General features: G+C 40.0%; 1 protein-coding gene across 4 annotated transcripts; it reads left to right on the forward strand.

Moving 5' to 3' along the window:
* Positions 1-1690: 1690 nt before the first annotated feature.
* Positions 1691-21110, forward strand: LOC120800221 (proto-oncogene vav-like). Of its 4 annotated transcripts, none has more exons than XM_040146149.1 (29): positions 1691-2360; positions 2831-2937; positions 3103-3219; positions 5746-5862; positions 7978-8036; positions 8572-8637; positions 8997-9105; positions 9455-9547; positions 9681-9749; positions 9847-9950; positions 10055-10154; positions 12525-12620; positions 12722-12790; positions 12881-12967; positions 13049-13134; positions 13230-13365; positions 13471-13580; positions 14692-14793; positions 14914-15008; positions 15121-15143; positions 15278-15314; positions 15540-15556; positions 16803-16868; positions 17172-17203; positions 18534-18644; positions 19673-19760; positions 19902-20031; positions 20641-20792; positions 20887-21110. In XM_040146149.1, the coding sequence occupies exons 2-29, from the start codon at positions 2851-2853 to the stop codon at positions 20938-20940; spliced, it is 2412 nt and encodes an 803-aa protein (XP_040002083.1). In that variant the 5' UTR covers positions 1691-2360; positions 2831-2850; the 3' UTR covers positions 20941-21110. The 4 variants fall into 4 exon arrangements, with proteins under 4 accessions (XP_040002083.1, XP_040002082.1, XP_040002081.1 ...); XM_040146148.1 differs by having other exon boundaries at positions 9458-9547; positions 15540-15676; XM_040146147.1 differs by having other exon boundaries at positions 1692-2360; positions 15540-15676.
* Positions 21111-21547: the final 437 nt, after the last annotated feature.

Genomic DNA, 21547 nt, shown 5'->3' on the forward strand with positions numbered 1-21547 from the left:
CAAGTCCTGCACGGTTCAGCCTTTGCGCGTCTATGCGATGAGCTTTCAAGAGTCCACTGTGGGAGCCAGTGGCCTTTCTCTTTCTTTCTTTCTTTCTCTCTTTCTTTTCTATACTATTGTATGAATCAGTAGTCGAATTCATGTTAAACCGTAAGAAGTCATTACATTTTAATTTAATATAAGGCTGGAACATTTTTGTTTAGTCCCAAGCAAAAGGAGTTTGCCCCTTTCTCCATTTTATCTCAACATGTCAACTTTGCAAGTGATAATAAGTGTTGTTTTTACATCCTGATCTCTGCTGCCTCCAATAGTTCAAAGAATCAGTTCTTGCATATCTAAAATTATTTGAGTCAACAACTTGAAGCCGTTGGCAGTAGCCGTAAATATTGTTTGAAATGAGATTGGTGCATAATATCTGAGAGATTGTCAGCCATGTCATTACAAAAGAGCCTTTCATATCTCAGTATGCTCACCATGAGTTTCACTGTGTTAAAGGTGACACCAGGCCCACAACTTCCACATTTCACTGTGGCCTTCTTCTGTTGTTCAGGGGACATTCAGCAATTACACAATAGCAGCTGTTGTGATTGAGAACCAGTGCACTACAGTAACATGTATCTGTAATGTATCCACAATTTCTAATTTTGCCCAATTTTATCATTGACTGATTACATATTCAACAGTACTTAACTTGACCATCCTCAGGATGCTTCCTGAACTCTATTAAAGACCTCAAGACTTTTAAAGCAATTCTGCGATGTTAGTAAGATTGCTAGGAGCAGTTCTCACTTTATGCATCATGTAAGCAGAACGATTACACACAGTATTTATAGTAGCGGCAGTATTGTGCATGGAATAAAAATGCAACCAAAAGCAACCGCTTTATAAATTAATTTAACAAACAGAAGCACATCTTAGATATGACTGTTTAGTAAAAAATGTGCACACTGCATGCACGGACAGGAATTTCAGTCTGTCTTGAAACAGAAATGTTACTCTGCCCCCGGAAGCAGATTTGGGATGCCGCATGATGAATGTGGCATGCTGCAGTCATGTTGGGGTGAGGTAAAGTGATATTTAGGCAACTGTATATTCTTGCCTTTGGTAGAAAGTTTCCTGCTTAAGTCTTGGCTCATTAAACTCTCGGTTATTTATGAGAGGAGCCGCTGTGATTGGCATTATCGAAGCATCCCTTGGCTCCGCCTGCTGCTTTGAGCAGTGTTTTATCATTAATAATGGAATTGCACATAATCATCAGCCATAGTTCAAGTAAGGAAGTCAGCAAGTCGGCAAATAGATAGACACCATAGGGGATAAATGGGAAAATGCGTTTTGTATGTGCGTGATTTGGGTGAACTGACCCTATTTAGGAAGAAAATCCACCTAAAAATTACATTCACACTGTCTTGTTCTGGTGAGATGGTACAGTAAGATCAATATAAACAAATATAGACAAGTTTCTTACTTTGTTGTACATCAGAATGTAATGACATGAATTGCTGATATCAACAGTCAACACTTTCTGTTGGAACCAGTGTCTCTAAATAAGTGTCTCAGAGTTTCTTGTTTGAGATGTTACATCTGAATGAGTTTTGATAGAAGGGATTTCCAGCTGTCAATCCAAGTATGTTGCCCACGTGCCAGTAAAATCCCCAGAGGCTGCTGTCAGAGTGTCTGGGCAGCTGTTCCATTATTCATGGAGCAGCTCCACGATTTTCTTTCAATGACATTATGACAGCAGTCCGTCTCTCTGCTGTTCAGCTTTCGGACAGACTTCACAAATTAATTATGAGCTGTTCAATGTATAAATATATTTTGATATAATCTTTCCCCTAAAGATTGTATAGTCTTTCCCCTAATTTTGTATTGGGGGGTTACTAAATAATGTTGTGGTTGGCCATGTAACACATTTATCTTTTGATAAGCTTGTGTTATGTGTTCACACTTATGCAAACACTTGCACACACTTCTATTCTATCTGCTCTCGTGAATACATTTAACCACCATTTCACATAAAGAGCAAACTCTGTTTTATCAATTTTTACCACTCGCAACAGCAACAGCAGAAGCTATGTGTGTATGCAGATGTGTGTGTGTGTGTGTGTGTGTGTGTGTGTGTGTGTGTGTGTGTGCGCGCGCATCTGTGAGTGTGAATGCGACTGTATGAGGGTGCGTCAGAGGAAAAAGGAAGTTGCGGGATGAAGTTAAAAGCCTTCAACACAGTGCAGCTCTGCAGAACACCCACCACGGAAGAAAGGCAGAACGAGAGTGCCAGAGTCTGAACATGAGATAATGAAAGGAAGACAAGGAGGTGAACGACGAGAACGAAGACAAAGAACTGCCAGGAGAAAGTACTGAAGGTGAGAGCTGACTCTAATCAGCCTACATTGATATTCATATAGAAAGTCATATTTTCCTGGTACAGCAGTGGCCTTTTTGTAATTTTACTGGGTTTCAAGAAGGCAACAATATTTTACCGAAAAGATGGAGAGAGTGACTGCTCAGTGTTCACTGTAGGCCAGCTGATTTGCTTCTGAATTGGTCTCGGACTGATTGAATAATATTCGGTAATTTCCATGTCCAGGTTCTAGCACACTTAGAAAAAAGAGGAGGGGTTACAGAGTAACAAAGTGAGATTCAGAGCTGCTTCGTAATTGTAAAAGCTGTTAAAAGTCGTGGTGCCTCTAGGCTGTTTTGTATGTGTGAATTAAGACAGTGAAAAAAACAGTGTAGTGTAAAAGTTATTGACTTCTCGTGAAGCAAAGACATCTCTGGTTGTCAGGAGAGTGCAAACTTACAAACTGATTCACTGCTGCTGGGTGTTGTGCAGAGCAACAGCGATCACCGACGATGGAGTTGTGGCGGCAGTGTGCAGTGTGGCTGATCGACTGCCGAGTTCTTCCTGAGAACCACCGGGTCACATGGGAGGGAGCACAGGTAAATCAGCTGTGTCACATACTCGATACACCTGCACATGAACACACATCATGGTTCCTTGGTTCCTCAATTTAATCTAGTGTGTGTGTGTGTGTGTGTGTGTGTGTGTGTGTGTGTGTGTGTGTGTGTGTGTGTGTGTGTGTGTGTGTGTGTGTGCTGTGACAGGTATGTGACCTGGCACAGGCTCTGAGAGATGGCGTGCTGCTCTGCCAGTTGCTCAACAACCTGCTGCCACAGGCCGTCAACCTGAGAGAGATCAACCTGCGCCCACAGATGTCCCAGGTAACACCCACACACACACACACACACACACACACACACACAAACCTTTTCCTGCTCCATTTCCATAGGACATTTCCATAGCGACCAGCAGGCAGCATTGAAGCCGCGAGGCAGCACGATAGGAAAATGCTGCGATCTATATCTATCCACATCCCGGAGCATGTGTAGAGAGTGGAGGGGACTATGATAAAGAAAAGAACAGAAAAACAGACAAATAGAAACAACTAGAAAGCACTCAGAGAGGGCAAACATTACAAAAAATCATGTTATCATGTAAATTTGTCTATTACTGAACTCTAAACATTTTTTTCTAAAAAAAAAAAAAAGAGCTTATGCAATGCAATTTCTTCAACCTCTTTTCTTGAGTTTGTGGGAATCAGTGACACTAGTTTGAAAGATGACAGAATAAGCACTAGAAAATGAGAAGTGATTATTAGAAGTATTACAAAAAAAAGGATAATTTGTATGACACACTAATTGAAATGAACTCACTGCACTGGCAGATATTTTCCGCTTTTGCACATTTAGGACCATGTAGGACTCAACAGTGTATAGAAGTGATCAGACGGAGATTTTAGCGTTGTGCTTCTATGACATCTGCAAACTCCTCTATATCTGTAGTTAAAAAATACAAAATAAAATATATTTAATACAAAAGATATAATATACTGATTAGTGAGTTTTAGAGGTGCTGTTGGGTAGATTTTATTAGCCTTTGGACGGAATCATGCTTGTTGTTTTCCCATTTCCCAGTCTTCATGCTAACCTAAGCTAACCGTCTGACGGTCGTAGCTTCATATTTACCAAACAGACATGAGAGTGGCATCAATCTCCTCATCTAACTCTCTGCACTAAAAGCAAATGTCTCGTTGTTTAGATCAGGACCTGTCTTTTCCCCAAATCTCCTCAAACTATTCTCAAGCTTTGCGATATCATGCTAACTCATAACCAAACACACAAGCAAACCGGGGTGAAAAGAATAACTAGAAGATTGGTCATCTCCGAGCGGACAGAGAGAATTCAGAAGGGATGGTGTGAGCGAAATAAGGGACAAAGACGCGAGACTGACGGAACGAGAATTGTATCAGAGAGGACTGACCCTGATGTCTTAAACGTGTGTCCGTGTGTCTGCGTGCGTGCAGGAGGTTATGTGCTTCGACACGTGCAATGCGAAACTCTGGGAAATCCCGTGAGGTTAGGGATGGTTAAGAAACATCCGGTGATTAACATAAGACAGGAGTCCACTCTGACGTGTACACACATGTACACGCGCACCCACACCCACACACACACACACACACACACCTGTTGACATTACAAAAGCAGAGGCCCCTCAGTGGTCTCCGGCAATGAGAATGATTACACCATGAGTTACTGTTGCTGGGACGGATATATCCCTGTGTGTTAATATAAACTCCTGACAGAGTGATGTGATGTGAGCAGCAGTATCAGTCAGAACTCAACATTTCCCCTTTTCTCAAATTAGAGTTCCGCATTTCCCACTGCTGAGCAGAGAGAGAGAGAGAGAGAGAGAGAGAGAGAGACGGAGAGAGAGAGAGAGAGAGAGAGAGAGAGAGAGAGACGGAGAAAGAGAGAGAGAGGCTGGCTCAGGAAGTTATGTAAAACTGCATATGTCTGACCACCATGTGCTCTCTATGGTTTCTTTTGTAGTTATTCTTTAGCTCTAAAATCTTGCCTTTCGTATCGCTTCTTTCGGCATCAGGTGTTTCTCTGTATCAGTGCATTACTGTTTATGTTCATGTGGTCTTTGTGGCTGATTGGCATTTACATACGCTTTGATATAGGTATTTAGTGCAACTGTTTGTGGTTGCGTGTATGTGGCACCTACAGCAGTTACTCTAGAAACGGCAGAACCAACATGATATTCAACGATACTTTCATCTCACTATGTTCAACGATGTCCATCGAATCTGTTTGAAATCTGCCTGTTATGTGATGTGTAATACTGGCTGCCAGTTGTGCTCTACAGTGTGTGTCTGCTTTACATGTTTATTATGTGCATCTTGTATTTGTTTAGAACGCTACCTCTCCTTGTTTAGTTGCCTTTGTTGTTAAGTTTTTAAGCTTTTTTTTTTTTTAATGCAGTATCTTGCTAAAGATATGCATTTTAATGCTGTTGCCTGCGTTTCATTTGTTTTTAACTAGCCACTTTGATAAACACGGCATAATTACATAATAATGATGTCAATTAATGTGTATGGGTCCTTTTTTCATTACTTGTCCATCTGTTGATTATTGTTGAGACACTGTAACCATAAATGGCAAAGATTGTTGGATTATTAGTGTTTTTGTTAATTAATTATCTGTTGATCTACTAATTGACCAACAAAGGGGCTTTTGGGAGTTTTTCCTCTAAAGGATAGAGGGAGTCGCATGCTGTACAGACTGCTAAACCCTCTGAGGCAAATTTGTGTTTTTGGGCTGTGTAAATAAATGAAGTGAATTAACTGACCAATCGTTTCAGCACTGAAGTAAAAAAATATTTCTGTTTATGTTTCTGTTTAGTTTCTGTGCCTAAAGAATATCCGGACATTCCTGGGAGTTTGCCAAGAGAGGTTTAATCTCAAAAAGAGTGAACTGTTTGAAGCCTTCGACCTGTTTGATGTTAGAGACTTTGCAAAGGTATCACCCCACCACATCTATCTATCTACCCACCTAGCTATCTATCTATTCATGCTGACTGTTTTGATGGTTTTGAAATTTCTGCTGCCATCGCAATACAATAGATCCGAATGCAGTTTAATTTGAAAATGTAATTTAATTTGAAAATCTAATGTAATTATGAAGTAATTACGACCCCTGTTTCAGGGAAACACATTGCGCACTCATATGTCAGTCGTAATAGCAGAAGCCAGAGGCACTGGAGCTTGCATAGCCCCAACAGGAGGCAACATGGTGATTATCTAACTGAAGTGGCTCAGTGAGCGCATGAGTTCAGAATTTCACAATTCTCTTTCACTTTCGGTGCAGTGCAGGTACAGCAATCTTTGTGTGAACAGTTGGAGATTTGAAACATGCGCTCATTTGATTTGTATGTACAAAGTAAGAGGAAGCGTTGTCTGTAAGAACGAAATGAGTCAACAGGAGGTAGAACCCTACCCCTTACTCTGAGTGTCGGGTCTTTTTAAGTTTGATTTAGTTTACAGTGTGTGCCTGTCACTGAGCTTCTCGTTTCACTTTACTGCTTCCAGTCAGTCATCCAGTTCAGTAAAATTGAGTAAACACTCAGGCGTGCTGTAATCTGTACAGTATGATTTACAGTGGTGGAAGCGATACTCAGAGCGTTTATTGAAGTAAAAATAGTAATAACACACTAAAAGTACCCCATGACAAGACCTGCCATCAAAATCTTACTCAAGTAGAAGTATATAACTAAAAAAAAGTGAAAGTAGTCATTCATAAAACTTCCCCTGTGACTTATAGATTATTAGAATCCCTTATTGGACTGTTAGTACTTATACAACCATGTTTAAGTAGTTTTTTGTGTTGTAGCTGGTCGAGGTGGAGCTAGTTTTACCTACTTTATGTACAGTTTGGTAGTTTTATCTAGTGTTTCCCAACCTAGGGGGTCGGGCCCCTCGTAAGGGTCACAAAATAAATCTAGGGGATTGTGAGATGATTAATGGAACTGGAAAGAAGGAAAAAAAGCAAATTCGTTTTTGGGACTTGTCTGTAATCATTGTTTTTTCTTTTCTGTAAAATGCTGCATAGCAATAATCGTTTGGTCCTCAAACAATTATTAAAATTCAACCCTCGGAGAAGTTTAGAGGAGAATTCTCTCTGTGGTGAAACTGCTGACAACTCCTAGACATCTGAATAACAACAAGGGGGCCCATCCAGACACTGCTGTACGTGGACTGTGTAACATTCAGGAAGAGCTGGGCCAGCTGTTTCCAACATTTCTAGTCTTTATGCGAAAAAGCATATTTCCCACAATGTCAAATCTTTTTTTTTTACAGTTGTTATTAAGTGGCTGCAGGGCTGTAAATCAGTCCATTCAGACATTTTTTTTTACCTGAACTTCTCCTACAAACTTTCACTTCTTGTTACATCTTCCCTTCTCTCTATGTTTGAATGAAATTAGAAACAGAAAAAAATGTTGAGCATTACTGACTGAGAAGTATAGTCTTTACTTGAAAAGTACATTTATTTAAAGTGTCGTGACAGGCCCACCTTACTTTTATCTGTCACTCTGAAGGAAAAGAACCGTAGGTCAGTACTCTGGGAGGCAACTTCTCAATTTTTATCTTTCACACTACAACAGATAGAGAACGTTTCAACTGCAGCAGGAGTCCAAGGTGATCTTGGAGAGGGAAAAATAATGTTCAGTGGCAGAAAAAACTCAAGTAACTAAAAATCCGCGATTTTCATCGTAGTTACAAAACTTTAAAAACTTGATACTAACTCCAGATATGCAGAGCTATTACAGCTCACTGACACATGTTGTGGATTAATCAGAAAGAACAGTCCATTTCATTTGAACTGCTATGTGACATCTTTTTGTTTCTCACATCTCTCACTGGTTATTGGTAACTGGGTATCTGAGATCACTCATCATGATACTGCACTTCTCATCTAAGCAGTCAAACAGGAGAAGAGTGAAACTGGGTCAGAGGAGAATTATTCAGCGTTAATGTTTAAGGTGTGAAACAGCTCTCACTGTTTCTTTACCAGTCTGGGTCTCGCTCTGCACAGTGTGATACTAACTGTGTACCTCTACATGTGTCTGTGTGGCAGGTTATAGACACTTTGTCCATCCTGTCTCATTCGTCCATTGCGATACAAAGAGGACTCCAGTAAGTACTTTCCTTCCTCTGTTTCATAAATGAGGTGTTAAATCATCCTTGTTGGGCAACACTTTACTTTATCCCCTCCTCTTTAGCATTTATGAGCACGATATAAACATTTAATAAATGTTTTAAAACACACTATAATGTTGTTGGAAAATTTAGGAAATTTTAAATGTTTATGAACATATAGTTTTTATCAGCAGTTAAACTTTCTTCTACGAAGACATATTTTATATTATTAGAACTGAGTTTTATTGTCATTCCTAATCTGTTTATCCACTTGTGGGTGTCCACCGGAGGAGTTATAGTTGTTGACAAATACTTAAGTACTTACAACTGTATTATTGTGAGTAACAAACCATTTATTAAATGTTTATATGCTGCTTCAATGCTAAATAGGGCAGGGTTAATGTAACAGAAGTAGTATAACATAATTAATCACTTGATAAGCGTATTCATGATATTGTCATCCTCACCACAACCTTCCTCCTTTACTGCCGCGCTTACAAACACACACTCACGCACAGTTTTCCTCCCCTAGGCCTTTTCCTTTGGAAGGGTGTGCTCCTGATGACGAGATCTACAGCGGCCTGTCTGACCAGATAGAGTGAGCCATTTTTCTCAAAAATGTTATGATGATAAACTTGCTCTGTTACTGTACATAGTTACACCAATGATTCATCCTCCCCCGTACAGAGTGTCCGCTTGCAGTGTCTTTTCCAAGCACAGTGCATGTCAGCTGCAAGTGAGGGATACACGAATGAGTTTTGTTGTGCAAATTTAAATTCAAAAACAGTTATTAAGCAAGATTTTTCCGATTAATCATATGCATCTCGGCCTTTTCTCAGCGTCTGTTTTTACATTTGCGGTTCCCTATAGGGATATTAAGGCAAGACAACGCTTAGAGTGGTAACAATGCTCTGTGTGTGCGTGTGTGTGTGCGCGCGTGTGTGTTATGTGTTTCAGTGACACAGTGGATGAGGATGACGACTTATACGACTTTGTGGAGGATGAGGAGAACGAAGGGGATGAGATCTATGAGGACTTGATGCGGACGGATGAACAACCTGAAGCTGTGAGTGGCTCACATGCAACATTATTCCTCAAACAAACAGGAAGGTTCGGGCTGTCTTGGCAGACGAGCTGTTAAGGTCTGTCATTGATATGTACAGTGGACTACAGTCTAGATGGTTGCCACGCATATCAAACATGTATAAAATCCAGAGTCCTGTTTGCGCACGATCATGTAGACAAGAAATTTGATGGTGGAAGGCTGAAAGAAAACAGGACTGTTCTACAAGCCTGCCTGTTTACTTGCAAGATACAAGTTAGAACAAATTTCAGTGCTACAAATTGTGTCCGTAATGATCGAAATAAATGAATCACACCTCACCTCACATTTTTTGTGTGTGTTTATGCGGCAGCAGAAGACAGGCGTAGACAAACGAGAGTGCTGCCTGCAGGAGATCAGACAGACAGAAGAGAAATACTCCGATACACTGGAATCTATATTACAGGTGGGTACACATCCTCAGACTGACCTAAGAAGATCCTGGCATCCATGCAGATCATACACAGACAAGCGTTCAAATGGACATTCATATGTACATTTAAAGACAAATGAACAAACATCCCTTCTCTTTTGAGCAGCACTTTATGAAACCTCTTGAAAGGTTTCTGCAGGAACAAGACATTGAGAGTATCTTCATCAACATAGAGGTACAGTAGCAGATTATCCATACACCCGGTCAAGTTTACAGGTTTAACGTCACGTATTGGCCGTGTTTACATGTTTTCTGTGAATGTGTGTATGTAGGAGTTGGCCAACACCCATCGTAATTTGTTGGAGGAGGTCCGGAGCTCCATCCTAAATTATGGAGCGAAAAATCTCTACCAGGTTTTTCTCAGCTACAAGGAGAGGTACACAACACACACACCCACACGCGCATATTTTTTCTGTTATACAGTAACACTAGAGATACATGTATATTATAATACGTTTTTTATATCCTTAACCCCCTCAGGCTCTTACTGTATGGTCGCTACTGTAGTCAGGTGGAAACGGCGACGAAACACCTCGACAAGCTTTCAAACATGAGGGAGGACATCAGGATGAAACTGGAGGTGAGAAAGACACACACTTTCAAAGGCAGAAGCACTTGTGGGGTTTTTGCAATGAAAAGTAAAATTTTGACAGATGTTCTGAAAATTTTCAGATGTTCTGAAAATTTTCACAGATGTAAGTGACACATTATGAGCATATGATGTTTACTGGATTTCTTAATAAGGGCACAAGGATGTTTTGTATAGTTTAAGGTGCAATTTTATGCCACTTCAGTCTGAACTGAAGGTAGAGTGGCTGAAGTCAGCCCAGAGTAGCTTGGCCCCATTGAGCACAGTGGACAGTGTCCGGTGCTGGGAAGCCCGAGAGGGTTTTTATACTTTCGCCGTTCTGTTTAAAATGTGGCTTGTAATTACTGTAGCGTTTTTAGTAGCTTTAAACTGCCTTTTGTTATTTTTAACTTGATGCATGTATCAAGAGAGGTGGATACAGTCAGCAGAGTCAGACTTTCTGCCACTTTTTCGCCAGTGGCCAACTGTGGTACTACAACAAGTAATTTCTTTGTTAGCTCAGCTTTGTACGGCACACCAGGTCATTTGTTGCACTTTTTCTTCAGATATTTTAAACCACAAAGATTTAATAGTTGTAAAACTTTGCCGGAGCCTAGGCGAGCTATTTTTTTGAGTGTGATTATGGGATGATTCAGCAGCTTTTGGAAAAGACATACTGATGCACATGTTGAGTCATGGGCTAACACAATCCAGAAACAAACCAGGAAGAGAGAAAACATTTGTGGCGTATGTGCTGGCTGTGTAACTTTCACACAAATGAAGGAAAGCCATTATTGACCATGGTGTCCTTTTTGTAGTATATCCATGACGCACTCTGAAATAGGTATTTAGCAACAAGAATGACTGAGGAAAAAAGAGAAAAGTAGCATACTGATTTTCTTAATATTTCCTAATCATAGGAACATGTTGGTCACTATGGGTACGTAACAGATTTTTTTCGCCAGACTAGGGGCTCTAAGGATGGCAGTGTTGGTCGGTTGGTCCACCACTTTGGTCCATACTAAAATATCTCGACAACTGTTGGATTGCCATGAAACTTTGTAAAGAGATTACCCAGAGGATGAATTCCAACAACTCTGGTGGTCCCCTGACTTTTCATCTAGCACCACCAGCAGATCAAAATTTTCCTTCTTCCAGCGAAATATCTCAGCTTCTATGAGATGGACTGGGACAAAGTTTTGGGAAATTTTGGGACAAATTTGCCTGACATTTCCACTGGTGCCTCCATGATGTTGACATTTGTGGTTTCGATTGAAATATCTTGAAAACAATTGGACGGACTGTCATGAAATTTGGTTTTCAGACACTGATGTCACGCTGGGGAAGAATGGTAATCACTTTGGTGATCTCTTAATCTTCCATTTCCTGCCATCATCTGGTCAAAATTTTAATTTTTCTGATAATTTGGTTAATGACCAAAAAAGTACATAACTAATGACATTCCTATCAGCCACTGCTGTAATGTGGGTTTAGTGTGAATTAACAAACATTAGCATGCTAAAAGGCTAAACCTTACCTTTAACTGACTATTTTGATGACATTATGCACAAAGAGTATGCTTTCAGTAATAATGACAAATGTTAAAACTTAATGGTTTAAAAATTTATAATACAAAGAGTAATAATTGACCTTGCGTGCTGTTTTGAGGTGACCTATGAGCAGTTTTACAAATGTGGCTTTTATAGTGTTGATGTACAGCAGAAATGCTTTCTGGACCACAGGGTAGGGGGTTGGGTGGTTCGATCCCCAAACTATCAATACTATTGTCAGTTGGATAGACACCGACAAAAAAAAAAAAAATGTATCTGTAACATTTTAGATCACATCCTGAGATAACCTCTGTTATGATTTGGCGCTATATAAATAAAACTGAATTGAATTGAATTGACTCCTGGTCACAGGAACACTCCTCTTAGTGCTTTAATGTATCCTCTTCATTTCAGAGAATTTACAAAATGAACATTTATTTACAATTAAAAACTGTCTTGTCTTTAAAAATGGGTGTGATTAAATAATTAACAGAGAATAGAAAGACGAAATGCCTCATGCTTGGAAAATGATTTGGTAGTAATTAAAATATATTCCTCAGCAGCCTATTAACAATGCATTCTGCTCGTAAATCATAATGTATGATATCGAAACCAGACCTTTTGTTGTATCTGTGTATGTTTTGCTGTTTGTCAGGTGCATGCATTATTATAGTCATAAAAATCCCCCTTACCACAAAAGGGATTTTTTTTTTACTCAGTACCGCATTTGGTCACTAGGGGAAACTGGCAGGAAGGTTGAGTCTCCCCAATAACATCCTCGTAACACAGCTGTGGTTTATGCAGATGTTCATCTCCTTCGCTTTCTTTTCAGGAGTGTTCAAAGAGAGCAAATAGTGGACGTTTTTCTCTCAGAGATTTACTCATGGTCCCTATGCAGAGGGTCCTCAAATATCACCTGCTGTTACAGGTACGTGTGTGTGTGTGTGTGCTTCCATTACAGCTTGTTATCTTTTCTCAGTTAGTTTTACCCAACAGCTATAATTTGATGCGGTATGTTTGTTTGCGCAGGAGCTGGTGAAGCACACCACTGACCCAACAGACAAGGAAAACCTACGCACAGCTCTCGATGCCATGAGAGTAAGTGTGTGTACTTGTGTGTCTGTCAGTGACTGACTTAAATTCATAATATTTAAACATTCATCTGTTTGTCTTTGTGTGTTCGTGGAGGACTTGGCGCAGTGTGTGAACGAGGTGAAGCGAGACAATGAGATCATCAGACAGATCACCACCTTCCAGTTGTCCATAGAAAACATGGTGAGGTCACAATTTTAATTTTAATACATTTCTTTTTGTCAGTTATTTTGATTATTCATTCTTTTCTCCTCTGCCCTTTAGACTCAGTCTCTAGCTCTCTACGGTCGCCCCAAGATTGATGGAGAGCTGAAGATCTGCAGCTCGGAGAAAAGGTCTAAACAGGACAGGTGTGTGTTGTTCATATGTCTCGGTGTATTTTTCAGACGTAAATGCCATGTATCTGACCTTTCGTTGTATCTGTGTATGTTTTGCTGTTTGTCAGGTATGCATTCCTGTTTGATAAAGCCATGTTTGTATGTAAGAAGAAGAGTGGAGAGATTTTTGAGTTAAAGGAGATCATTGAACTACAGCACTACCAGATACGAGATGAAACCACAGGAGAGAAGGACAATAAAAAGGTCTTCTCCTCTGCTTCCTTCAGTCTGTAGCACAAGTTATACCAGATACTACATCTATGAGGCCTCTACAAGGCTGACTGTTTGTGCTTGTGTGTGTGTGAGCAGTGGTCCTATTTGTTCCTCCTGCTGGACTGCTATGGGAGGTGTGGGTACGATTTATTCTTCAAAACCAGAGAACTGAAGAAGAAATGGCTGGAGCAGTTTGAGATGGCCCTGTGAGTTACCCTACAGTCACGCACATACACACATGGAAATACACAAACACACAATTTTTGCCAAAGACTTAAAAGCAGAGTGCAGAGTGTCTGTATGCATTGATTTAGTGATCTTATGCAGCTACAAAGCTTTGAACAAGCAGTAATTTAGCACCTTTGCTAATTAATTACTGGCTTTTGTAAAGCCTGATCATGTTAATAAAGCATCGGATGATGGCTGCAGCCATTCTCCAAGCATTATTTTTAAGAGTCTTATTCCTGCACTATTCCTGCATAAAAGCTGAAAAGTCTTAGGAATCTTTAAAGTGGCCATATTCAATATTTTTATGATAATAATGGATCAAATGACTATGTGTAAGAAAGGCATCACTTTTGGTGACAAACCCACAGAAAATCACCCGACTCAGTGCTTCCCCTTCAGCTCTGAGCTTTATAGCATCTTTCAGCTAATATCTTTGGTTATCTGGGCCACAACTTTTTTGGTTCGCTCTCACCGCGCTCATAGCGTCTTTTTTGGCCACAGCAGGCAAAAACTTTAGCAGCTAAATGCTCCACTATGTTCAGATATTTTCCTCAGGAGTTGTTAGAGACCAAAAACATAGCTAAAACATGATAAATATTGGATTTAACATTTGCCTGGCGACCAGAAACAGGACTCCATATGAATGATTTCTGCTGGATGTGTAATAATTAACGGTTTGCTATCACGTTCACGTACCAACTTAAAAAGTGCTATGTCAGTGTTGTGTCATGGCTCATTTCAAATGAGCCATGTGAAAAGTAAAACATCAGAAGAGAAGCAGAAGTAAATCGGTTTAGCTGTAGCCACTGGTCATTTATGGTTTTGTGTTGTAGTTTTGCTGAATCGTCAACCCTATAGGTAATCAGCAGACATCCCACGATTTGGTGATAGTGGTGTTTGCAATCGGATCTGCACTGTGTTGCTGATGCTGTTGGTGTCTTCAGTCTCAGGAATACCAACACACAGAACTATACTAAATTTGTTACTTTCACCAAAGTCAAACTACCTGCAAGTATTAAAGTGAAAACCAGCTCTGTGACTGCTTGGTTCACCGGCTTTGGTCAAAACAGCTGTACTTCATGGTTGCAGGTCAAACATGTGTCCAGAGAACTCCACCGCCAACAACCATGATTTCCAGATGCACTGCTTCGAGGAAACCACCTCCTGCAAGGCCTGCTCAATGCTGTTAAGGTACTTTTGTCTCACCAGCTGTTTCTCTCAGTACCTCTTTTAGCTCCAATTCAAAAAGAAAAAAGAAAAAAACCAAAGTCTTGTCTGCTGAGGCTGAATCTCTCCATCTGTCGTACACAGAGGGATATTTTTCCAGGGCTATCGCTGCACTCGCTGTAAAATGGCTGCACATAAAGAGTGTTTAGGCAGAGTCCCTGCCTGCGGACGAAACTCAGGTCTGTGTACATGTTTATATGTGTGTGTCTAAATACTATTTCTAATCAGTGTAACTATCCTAATCTAGCATAATTATAAATTCTTACTTGGATTATCCTCTTGTAATTACAGATCATGCTGGAACTGTGAGGAAGGTAAGGCCACATTTTTCTTTGACATTTTGGATATGTTTTACATTATGCTTGTAGAGCGTTTTACACTATTTTACATGCCCCTTCTTAATTTAACTTGTGCAAATACACAAAACTTATGTCTTTTGTTCCTCCAGAATAAAACACAGAGGTCCTCCGGACATTCCAGCGTTGGTAAGGAATTCAGGATACAATCGTTTAAACAGGACATTTTTTCCTATGAAAAAAAAAAAGCAACCCAAATTTAAAACCTTCCAGTGTTGTGGTCAACCCCCTAAATGTTCAAGAGTAAATGAAATATTTGATGGAATCAAAGTGCTTTCATGGCCTCTCAGTTCTCCTCCCTAACATCTTAACATCTCAACATCTCCTCTTTCCCCTCCTCACTCTGTCTCTCAGGATTTCCTAAGATGGAGGTATGTCAGGAGTATTATGGCTTGCCTCCACCTCCTGTGGGCTTCGGCCAACCACTTCACCTCTCCAAAGGTGACATCATTGAGCTGACCCGGGCTGATGCTGAGCTGCCATGGTGGGAGGTAACATTAAGAAATCAAACTCAAGCAAATACACTCTGCACTCTGAAAACTGAGGGGGTCACACATTTCATTGTGCTTCAAGCCTTGTTTCCTGTGGTTAATGTGTAGGTGTAAGATGCTGTTGTCTTTTTCAGTCTCTTTTGTCTTTTTCCTTTCTGCATCTCGTTCTCTATCTTCCACTTCCTCCCTCGTGCCAAACCTACACTTCTGTCTACCTTCTTTTTGTTGTGTAATTCGTTTGAAAGGTTTTGATTTGGAAAATAAATCAGACCCTAATGGCTGAAATCCATTTAGCTGCTTCAGTTTCAGGGTCCCGGTATTGTTCATGCTGGCTCACTGTCACACTGTCACGCTTTACCGGGACACTTGACTAGATGATGTTCACTGATGTTATTAGCAACTCCTGTGCTTTTCCTATTATAACAAGTCAAAATGTTTGCTGTGTAAATGGCTTGTCAGATAACATTTACCTTGTTGCTGATCATTTTTCCAAATCATACCATACCTTGTAGACTGGTGTATGAATTTTTATTACTTTTCAAGCAGCTGCCAAAATAAAGGTGCCTGTATTTTTCAGTTATGTAATCATTTAAGTTTGACAATAAAAGGCCTTTTATTTCTTTATTTTTCACTGTGATGATTAGAAATCTAAAATTACTTTCTGTGCAAGTTGATTTTGAATGGCCCTGAAATGAAAGTACACAAATGGAAGGTAGTAAAGACCCTTTTATTTTCCTAATATCTAAGGTGTGTTCTGGGAAAATCTATGTAATACAAAGGCTGTGTACCAAAAGGGCTAAAACATGCAAAACACAGGCTTTGTGCTTTAATCTCTCATCCTGTTGAATTAGAGCCTTGTGGATCCACAATATTTAATTAAGCTTTTGCTCTCAAACAATGATGATGGTTACAAGTTTTCACAATAAAAACACTGAGGATTCACACAATCTCTCATATTTTTGTGAATTTCCTAAGATCAGCATCAACTGCAACTGATTAAATTGTTTTAGGGGAGAGTTTGTTTTTTAAGTTAATTATCCATGTTGATCTGTTTAGTCATATGTTGCAATGACTGCTTGGTCCACTCAGTCCGGCTGTGTGGTTTGTTGTTGTGTGTTTCCCTCAGGGAAGAAACCTGACTGTTGGTCAAATGGGCTGGTTCCCCTGCCAAAAAGTTCAGCCCTACGTCGCTGTGAGTATGATCCATCAGCCAACATGAGCTACTAAACAGCAAACACCCTCACTCAACGTTGAAAAAGCAACATTTTCAAATACCTTTTTTTTTCTAAGAGAGATCAGAGCACAAGCCACAAAAAGAAACAAACAAAAGGCATACATGTTCAGTTTAGTCCAGTGGTATCTGTGCCAGCTGGCCACCATTTGCTGTGCTGAAGCCATAAATTAGCATTCTAAGGAAGTGAAGAACGGTTACCGCCACGACCACAGGCTTTTGCAAAGTGTTATATGTCTAACGTATGATCTCACCCCTTCCCAGAGGACGACCCCCGACTTTACTGGCTTCAATTGGTGAGTACCAGCAGAAACTGGTTTAAATCACTTGCACACCAAGCCACGGTCAACCTCATAGCGTTATTTCTTCCTGTACTGCAGTGCACTGCAACACTGACACAGGCACACCACAGAGCTGACACAAAGAATAACTCTAGTGAACACAAAAACGGTAACCAGACACTGAAAAGCACTGGTGCTTTTAAAGCAGCTTTTGAGACATACTGTACACTGTGACACTAATGGGATTTAGCACCTCACACCATTGTTTTCCATGTGTAAAATAACATTTAGTTATCAGTGACCTATAGGCAGTGTTCTCTGCCCCTGAGCTCACGATAATAACAACGATGTGCTAACCCCAGAGGATTCAGAGTGCTGCAAATAACAATCTATAAAATCAAAAACAGCTTGTGAAAATAGCTGTATTGTCCTTTAAGTCATTATATGTAGGATCTGAAAATGTCTCACTTTGGCATCACCTGGTGGTGATAGCACACTGACTGCACCAATGTTCATCCAGATAATTTGTAGATTTTCTACAAACTAAACTTTGTGCCATTATGATAATTTGATAGATGTGGCGGCAGTCAAATAAAATGCTTACACAAAGCCACTCTGGTAACACTTTCAGTCGCCTTATTTAGCATTTATAAGCGGTATATAAACATTTAATAAATGGTTTACAACAAACTATAATGTAATTGTAAGCCGATATAAGGTTTTTGTTAATGTATTTGTCAACAACTATAACTGCTCCTGAAGCTGGTGTATAAACAGATAATGAATGACAGTATAGTAAAACATAGATGTAATAATATAAAATTTGTCTTCATAGGAGAGGCTATAATTGCTGACAAATACTGTACATTAATAAACACTTAAAACACTATATGCAACTACATTATAGTGTATTAAAAACCATTCATTGATTGTTTGTATACTGCTTATAAATACTAATTAGGGGTGATGCCACAATTTCAAAGCAAAACTTTTTAAGGGCTATGGATAATGTTAATTGCTAAAACCATTCTGTAACAGTAGCACAAGTAGAGAGGGTCGTAAAGTCAGGGAACTAACTGACTCGCAGTGAATGGCAGTTACACAGTAATGTCTCTCTTAAGTCTGGGAACATTAGCTAACATAAGCCACCATAAGACACTTACCAGACCAATTAAGGCTGTAGCAGCAAAACCACTGAGTGTGTTGTACTGAGCAAGGCTGAGTTTTATTGCGAACAAACTCAATTTTCCTTTTGTACATTGAAGATTGTGTTATATCCTCTTTCAAAACTCACGTAGTTACTCAAAAGCAACGAACAAGGCTCTGAATCTCGGTTTCATTCAAGGTTTGCTGGGAACATGGACAGATCCGCTGCCAAAAACCTGCTAATGTCCCGGTCTGATGGAACCTTCCTCGTGCGGCAGAAAGATGGAGGAGAGTTTGCCATCAGCATCAAGTAAGCCTTCATCAATTCATCACCAAAGTACTGTTTGATTTTTGGAGAACTGTGTCTACATACCTAGAATTGGACAAATGTTTAGTTTCTTTGATTTTAGGCTTTTGGTTAGAGGGTGGTCCTCCAAGTAAACAATGATTAACCAGTTGTTATTTGTTATTAATTACTTTTCTTTAGAGTTCTTGGTTATATATAATATAAAATAACGTCAGTATATTTTAGTGTAAAAGTAGGTGTGAGGTACATGTTGAAGTATAGTCACTGATATGCTGTCAAAGCAATGGTTGTATGTCAGTGCGATTGATCAGTTAGTTGATTGACAGAAAAGTCAGCAACTGTTTTGATAAATGATTAATTGTTTACATAATTTTCAAGCCCAAATGCCCAAAATTCTCTGGTTCCACCTTTTTTTAAAACTATGAAGCGTTTCTGCTTTTCTTTGCCATAAATGATAGTAAATTTTAAAAATCTTTGGGGTTTGGACTGTTGGTGAGACTAAACTTGACAAATTGTTTGGCCAGGCAGTTTGAAGACATCCCCATGGGCTCTGGAAAATTTTGATGGGCGTTTTCTTCAATTGTATGACTTTTTAAAGACCTAAGAATTAATCAATTAATCAAGACAATAGTCAGCAGCTTAATCGATAATGAAAACAATCTTCAGTTGCAGCCCTTTATACAGTATATAAAGCACATGTCTAAAAACCTTTGGCTTTCCAACCAATTTTAGCCTGATAGTAACCTAGATGCCTAGATGTCTTTTGTTTACAAATGCTATGTTGAATAACGGTCTTAGCTAAACTTAAGATAAATTGCTGGATGTGTTTGAGCTCATGTTTCACTTCCTCTCACAACCAGGGAAATTCAACTAGTAGTACATAGTACATGTTCCATTCAGCCATTCGCCATTCAGCTGTCAAACTAAACACTAAACACGTTGAACATTCAACCTCTTTGTGAGTTTTGTGTGAGCTTTGCCTTTAATGTTATTAATCTCAAAGCATTTGCAACATCTCTCTGCTCTCCCAGGTTCAACATGGACATCAGGCACATTAAGATCACGTCCACTGAAGGCCTGTACCGCATCAATGAGAAGAAAGCATTCAAGGGTTTAATTGTAAGTTTAACACCCACTTCAAAACCTTATGAGACTCACACTGACACACACACCAACTGTCTCTGACTTTGTGGATTTACAATTAACTCACATGCCTCTCACGCTCTCCTTGTCCTGTTACTGTTCTTCGCCCTGTGTTAGGAGATGATTCAGTTTTACCAGCAGAACTCTTTGAAGGAGTATTTCAAGGATGTGGACACCACGCTGCGGACGCCTTACAAACAACCAGAGCAAAGCGACTCGTCTAACAACACGGCAACTACCACACCAGGTACAGTACATTTCTGACATTTGGTCATAAAACCAAAGTATTGGAAAAATTGAACTGGTGGCCCTAGATAAAAATATCAACCTCATGCTGGCGCTAGAGGAAAAATCAGGGGATTATCCAAGTCGGTAGGATTCATCCTCAGGGGGCGATGAATGTCTGTACCAAACTTCTTGGGAATCCATTAAATAGTCGTCAACATATTTCAGTTTGGACATAAGTGGCGGACCAACCGAACACAGACAGACCAACATTGCCGTTCATAGAGCCGTGGCGCTAGCTAAAAGTCATGCAAGCAGCACCTGTAAAGCTGGAAAATTGTACGTTATATCTTGTTTCCTTAATCCTTACAAAAACTGAAACATAAAAATCAGAAGCTTTGATTTTTATGGGGGATTATGAAGATTTATTTTTTTTTACCCAACTGTTCCCCCGTTCCCAAGCTTTAAGCTCAGCCAACTATCTCCTGGCTGTAGCTCCATATTTAAACCACAGATGAGGGTGGTATCGATCTTCTCATCTAACTTTCACAAAGAAAGCAAAAATTTTCCAAAGAATGTCAAACTATTCTTTTAAGTTTACCCGTGCTGCAATGTGGGCTCTGTGTCACAGGGGGCAGCATGAGGAGTTTTGGCGTAGCGAGGGCCAGGTACGACTTCTCGGCCAGAGACCGTTCAGAGCTGTCGCTGCGCGAGGGAGACACCATCAAGATCCTCTCCAAGAAAGGTCACAGTGGTTGGTGGAAAGGAGAAGTGTACGGCCGGGTGAGGAATTTGCAAACATTAAAACAAACACAAAAAAAACATTACTGCTTTTAAGACATTTGTTGTCTTACCTGAATTGCTCCTGTTTCTCCAGGTGGGGTTCTTTCCAGCAAACTATGTGGAGGAGGACTACTCTGACTACTGCTGACGTGGAGCCAGAGAAAATGTGAGGACCCAAACTATATATGTAGGAGCCTATGTGATACCTAGTTTCCATCGATTGCATTAACCCATATGCACGAGTGTGTCTGTGTGCGTGTGAGAGAGATGCTGTTACTTGTGATCTAATGAGTGCCTAGTGATGTGAATAAAACATTTTTTTCAGCTGACCTGTTGATGTCTGGTTTATGTACGTATAACTAACTTGGAGCAAAGTGTACACTTGAACTTTCCATCCAAAACCATGGGTATCAATCTGCTGCAACAAGAGCCTGCACTCTTCTGGGAAGGTTTCCCACAGGATTTTGGTACTTGGCATCAAGAGCATCAGTGAGGTCGACCACTGATGTTTGGTGGTTAAGGCCTGGCTCCAGTTCATCCCAAGGGGGGTTGAGTTCATGGCTCTGAGCAGGCAACTTCTTCATAGCCAAACTAGGAAAAGCATGTCGTAATGGATCTGGCTTTTTGCATGTGGGGATTGTAATGCTCAGCTTAGCTTATTTTAGCATAAAGACTGGGGCATTGTAATGTTAAGATCAGGACAGGACTTTCCCAAACTGTTGTCACAAAGCCGGAAGCACATAACTGTCTAAAAT

Source organism: Xiphias gladius, chromosome 15, assembly GCF_016859285.1.
Source record: "Xiphias gladius isolate SHS-SW01 ecotype Sanya breed wild chromosome 15, ASM1685928v1, whole genome shotgun sequence".
Classification (NCBI taxonomy): domain Eukaryota; kingdom Metazoa; phylum Chordata; class Actinopteri; order Istiophoriformes; family Xiphiidae; genus Xiphias; species Xiphias gladius.

Coding starts and splice junctions, on each gene's coding strand:
- LOC120800221 (XM_040146147.1), top strand. CDS start 2,851: ATGGAGTTGTGGCGGCAGTGTGCAGTGTGGCTGATCGACTGCCGAGTT. Junction 13,135..13,229: donor AAAAGGTCTAAACAGGACAG/GTGTGTGTTGTT, acceptor GCTGTTTGTCAG/GTATGCATTCCTGTTTGATA. Junction 15,144..15,277: donor ATGCTGGAACTGTGAGGAAG/GTAAGGCCACAT, acceptor TTGTTCCTCCAG/AATAAAACACAGAGGTCCTC.